The sequence below is a fragment of the Puntigrus tetrazona genome, chromosome 22, assembly GCF_018831695.1.
Source record: "Puntigrus tetrazona isolate hp1 chromosome 22, ASM1883169v1, whole genome shotgun sequence".
Classification (NCBI taxonomy): Eukaryota; Metazoa; Chordata; class Actinopteri; order Cypriniformes; family Cyprinidae; genus Puntigrus; species Puntigrus tetrazona.
In genome coordinates, this window is record NC_056720.1 from 12,147,790 (window position 1) to 12,152,831 (window position 5,042).

General features: G+C 38.9%; 1 protein-coding gene across 1 annotated transcript in view; it reads left to right on the forward strand.

The window, feature by feature from the left end:
• clcc1 (chloride channel CLIC-like 1) overlaps nt 1–4,235 on the forward strand; it is a 5,665-nt gene extending 1,430 nt beyond the window's left edge. The window contains exons 4-11 of the mRNA XM_043222373.1: nt 1–29; nt 124–348; nt 460–600; nt 699–798; nt 907–1,004; nt 1,271–1,417; nt 1,494–2,048; nt 3,307–4,235. The exon at nt 1–29 is cut by the window's left edge and continues 82 nt beyond it. Coding sequence (XP_043078308.1) covers nt 1–29; nt 124–348; nt 460–600; nt 699–798; nt 907–1,004; nt 1,271–1,417; nt 1,494–2,048; nt 3,307–3,381 — 1,370 coding nt within the window. The 3' untranslated portion in view covers nt 3,382–4,235. The remainder of the gene's footprint in view (nt 30–123; nt 349–459; nt 601–698; nt 799–906; nt 1,005–1,270; nt 1,418–1,493; nt 2,049–3,306) is intronic.
• The last annotated feature ends 807 nt before the right edge of the window (nt 4,236–5,042 follow it).

The following is a 5,042-nucleotide window of genomic DNA, read 5'->3' on the forward strand; positions in this document are numbered from 1 at the left end:
TCCTTAAAGAAACTTCAAAACTCGGTCTGGTGCGTGACTCCCTTTTCTACGGGGGGATATAAGATTGGCGTTGATCTGCTCTGGTGATGGTTTTACATCTTGCCCATTTGTAAAAATCTTCAGCCTGACGATGGACAGGCGTCCGTGCATTATGACGCTGATGTGAAGCTGTCCAAGCAGTCGCTGGCGGAGATCCAGAAGCTTCTGAATGAAGAGAACGACTGGACCACTGGAGCCATGGACGAGGCTCTCAGTCAGATCCTGGTCAGATTCAAACTCCACGACCGCGAGGCCTGGAAGTGGCGCTCCGAAGATACGTTTTATGTAGATGCTGATACTGCCCTGAAGGTCAGCTCTTCTAAAAGCGTTCAGTTATAAATAAAAACAAAATTATATTCAGAGGTTTGGTGTTTTACATCAATCTCAGACATGATAACAATGCGTTATTTTGTTCTGCAGGTTTCTTTGATCGTTCTCATTATTGTAGCTGTAATCTGCACCGAGCTCTGGTCCGTGGTCTCCTGGTTTGTCCAGTTCTGGAGAATGTTTGCTGTTTGCTTTTTTATTAGTTTGATCTGGAACTGGTTCCATCTTTACATGGTAACTATTCTTGCGCTGTTGAGTGTCTGTCACGCTTTTTAAAGCAATACCGAATTGCTGGCTGGTTAATTCAACTGGTTTGAACATTTCTTGACTAGGTTGCCTTTGCAGAACACAAGAAGAACATCGTGGAGGTGGAGAGCTTCAACGGGAAATGCACTGGACTGAAACAGCTGGACTGGAAAGACAGTTTATCAGGTATCTTTTCGAGCTCCAAAAGTGTGATAGAAGGAAGACTCTTCCAAATTTTGCTACGGGCGAGTACATAACGATTTGGAGATGAACTGCTGTAACTCTTTGATTTAGAGTGGTACAGACGCACATGGACTCTTCAAGATGACCCTTGCAAAAAGTACTACGAGGTCCTTGTGGTGAACCCCATTTTGATTGTGCCTCCGACGAGGGTTCGTGCCTTTAAGTGTCTAACAACCGAAACTCGATTGATTCATGATTTTGTGGTTGATTGTTGTTCAATGTAAAATAATCTGAACCAAAAGAAACATAAAAACCGTAAGATGATTCATTTCGATCATTTAAAAAAAAACCTCATGCCCACCCAGGACTAAATAACAGCTTCAGATCATATTTATCCACCATTAATGCATGCACCTGTTATGAGAGCTGTACCAGAGATGAAATGCTTTCATTTTTTTGTTGGGCTTTATTCCAGGCTCTCACGGTCACCATAACCAGTTTCATCACGGATCCCTTGAAGCAGATCGGGCAGGGAATTAGCGAGTTCCTCAGAGCCTTGCTGAAGGACCTTCCGGTCACTCTTCAGTTACCTGTGCTGCTTATCATTGCACTCGCCATCCTTGTAAGAGCTGCGAACCACGAGCGTATTGTAGGATCTTTCGTTTATTGTCGCACTAAGTCATCTTCGCTCCTCTCAGGTGTTCATGTACGGGGGCGCTCAAGCGGCTATACATCAAGCCGTCCGCTTTCCCCGGCTCGGTTGGCGACGGGACCAGCCGCCTCCTGCGGTGGGACAGCACCAGGCTCCTCGAATAAGGGAGCGTGAGGAAGCTTGGGATAGAGGCGACGCTCCGCAACCTCTACAGGACAATAGAAACGGAGGAAATCAAGCGGGAAACCAAGGTGGCCTCAGGGCGGGAGATGCTTATGCCCCACAAAACAGGCAGGAGGACAGAAGCATGGAAGTCCGACAGGAGTTTAGCAGCGTTCCCAGACAGACCCAGAGGGTAGAGACTGTGCGCGCTACAGGCAACATGTTCAGCGACGATGAGACCGATCAACATCGGACGGAGGAGGTGGCTCCTGATACGAAGGAAAAGGCAGAGCCTGAAGGAAAGGCTGAAGAAAAGGAGAAAAACGCTCCTACGGAGGACAAAAAGGAGCAAAAAGATACAGACAGGAGTGAGCCTGTAACCGGTGTGCCCTCTGCTCAAACAGATGTGAAAACACTTGGAGCGAATCAAGAGAATCAGGCAAGTATTCAGTTTTTGTAAAAAAATAAAATAATAATAATTAAAAAATAAATATATATATATATATATAAGAGAGAGAGAGAGATAAAATATGGAAGCCTTTATTTTTATCAAGGCTGCATTTATTTGATTAAAAATACAAAAACTGTAAAAGAAACTGTAAAAGTCTGTTTGAATAACTAATTTATTCCTGTGATTTTTATTACATAGTTTTTTTTCCTGTTCCTTTAACACACACATCTTTCAGCACTTTACGTGCGCTAAAAGGAGACGTGAAGCTGCAGGTTACGCTTTGCAAGCTCAGCCTTGTATGTCTGTCATTACAGCTACAATTACATGATAGTTTCCGTTAAATTAAAAAGGTCTGTGCTTCCGTTACATCTGTGTTGTTTCTGTTTGTGTGCTGTATATTATCAATGGTGCATGTACGTTTCGTTACGCTCGTACTGTATATCCCATCAGACCTGAAGCAATCTTCTAGAACATTACATATCAAAAACATAACACGCCATCTCTCACTACTAAACACTCATACCCTCTACTATTGTGTAATGTAACGTGTATTATGATATGGGCTTAAAAATATATCACAATATTTTCGGTATTTAATGCGATGCCTATATCAATGATAACAATGTTTCTTTAGAGAAAATAGTTGAGCCTGTCTTTCCAATTTTTACCCAAAATAGGGTCTTGTGAGCATTGCGCGCACAAGTTAGTCTCGTGTGACCAGACCTTTAGACTGATAGCTGAAGGTCTGGATTAGACCAAGGCCCGCCCATGAAGCCAAACAACCAATCACAGTCCGTTTTGTACAGCGTCGTGGAAATGTCACAACAGTAACAGACTGGTTTGTTAAACTTATTTTAAAGATTCTCTGCCGCGAACCTTTGAAAATGCGGTGTTTAGTTGATTCTGACAAGTTAATTTAGAGACAAAAACGTCAATAATTATATCTTTTTTGGACGAAAGGGTTTGTAAATGGCACACATGCTACTGTAGTACATTTATTTTTTTGTCGCGCTGTACAGCCCTAATTAAACCAGTTCCAGATTGTAGAAAAAAAACTTAATTTCACGTCCGTTTTCCACAACGTCTTTTTGCACGGTCGCTACACTTCATGGTTATCATCGCAGAAGACTGTTTCTTATTGTGATATATGGGGGTATATAGCAAGATATTAGATATCGCCCATCGCTAATGTTTCTCCTGCATCATTCTGACCAGATACCTGTGTTTTTTTGTTTTTTTTCTGCAGGGAGTTTCAGCAGATCTTTCTGACGAAGAAGGCTATTCAAGCTTTAAAACTCCGGTTCAAGAAACACTGCATTAAAATGGCCTCTGAACTTTTTTGTGCCAACACAGTTTTTGTGACATTGACTTTTAATTACATTTTGGGAATACTTTTTTTTTTTTTTCTCAAATTTAAATATATTTTTGCTACTTTCTCTTTATATATTCAGTTTAATTTTAAGTAAATCTCCTGAAGTACCATTCATGTGTTTATAAAGAGACGATGAAGGGTGAATGAGGTTTGCTTACATCTTTGTCTCCATCAGTTGTATTTTTTGAACGTTATACTGACACCTACTGCCCAGGATGTGTGATGTTTTGCTGCTACTTTACACAAAGATGGTAGGGATGCGTAGGGACAAACATTTTGTCAGTAAAGCCGGTAATCTCCTGTAAATGCCATCTTTACTGACAAAATGCTTATTACGTATCATCCGATAATTAGCGGTGCATCCCTAAAAAATGGTTTCTTTTTTCTCTCATCATTATTTTTTCATCTAATCCATCAGGTTTTTTTTTTTTTTTTTTTGAGCATGTTGTAGGGTCTTTATTCTGTTAATGGCTTCTTGCTAAGCTTATTTTTGCTAGTATTTCTAATTATACACTTTGGATCGGTTAAATAATGTCGACTCAGGCTGTATTATTGTGTCTGTAATGTATTTTTGTTATATTGTTTGATTTGCTTGTTTTGTTTAGGTGTATTTTTGTGATTATGATTTAAAAAAAAAGTGCCTTAAGCACTGGGTGAAAGCACAGTATAAATAAAATCTAATTAATTTGATTTATTATTATTAATTTTAATAATAATAATAAGTTTTATCGACACAGCTGGAGATCGTGTGATCTCAACATGAGCCGTTTTATTTGGAATAAAAAAAAATATTTGACGGTGAATGTGACATTTCTCAAAAGTGTTTCTTTGTGTACATCTTTCGCACATTTAAGAAGTTATTGAAAGCACTGCTAAAACCCTTTTTTTTTAACTCGCCTGTTGCCTGTGTGCAAAACGAAAACCAGAAAATTTGCATTTACAAAAAAATGTTTTGACAGCAGAGATGTTTATAATGTTAAAAACATCCCTTTGCAGGTAATATGCTTTCGATGAAATGAAAACGACGTATCTCAGTTTTTACGAAAAATATTTAAGCGGCGCAACTGATAACGACACGTTTCTTGAGGAGCAAATCGGCATGTTACAATGATTTTTGAACGGTCATGTGACAAGATGCTGAAATAAGAATCGATTACATTTTTTCAACAATTATTTTAAGTTGTAGTAATATCTTGGTAATATATTACCGTGCAACTGTTGCCTGAACATCAGGAGACTTTATGGACATTATACTGACTCCTACTGGCATGAATGAATGAAGTTAAATTGTCTGCTTCTCTTTCACGCAAAACTACTTTTTCTCTCTTATCTACATGATACACTTTCATTATGAACAAATGGGTATAAAAAGTTTTCGCTCAGTAAAAATGTTAATGTCAATTAAAAGTACAGCTATCGGGCTAAAAACATACTTGAGTAAAAGTAAACTTTAAATTGTACTTGAGTATTAAATAAGCATACAAAAAAGCTAACAAACATACAGAGGTTTGTTTAAAGGGAGAAAACGAAACAAAATGCAATTGCACAGGACTAACACGCATATCTAGATGAACGCAAACTAAAATCTAATCTAAATCATCTTTCTTCGT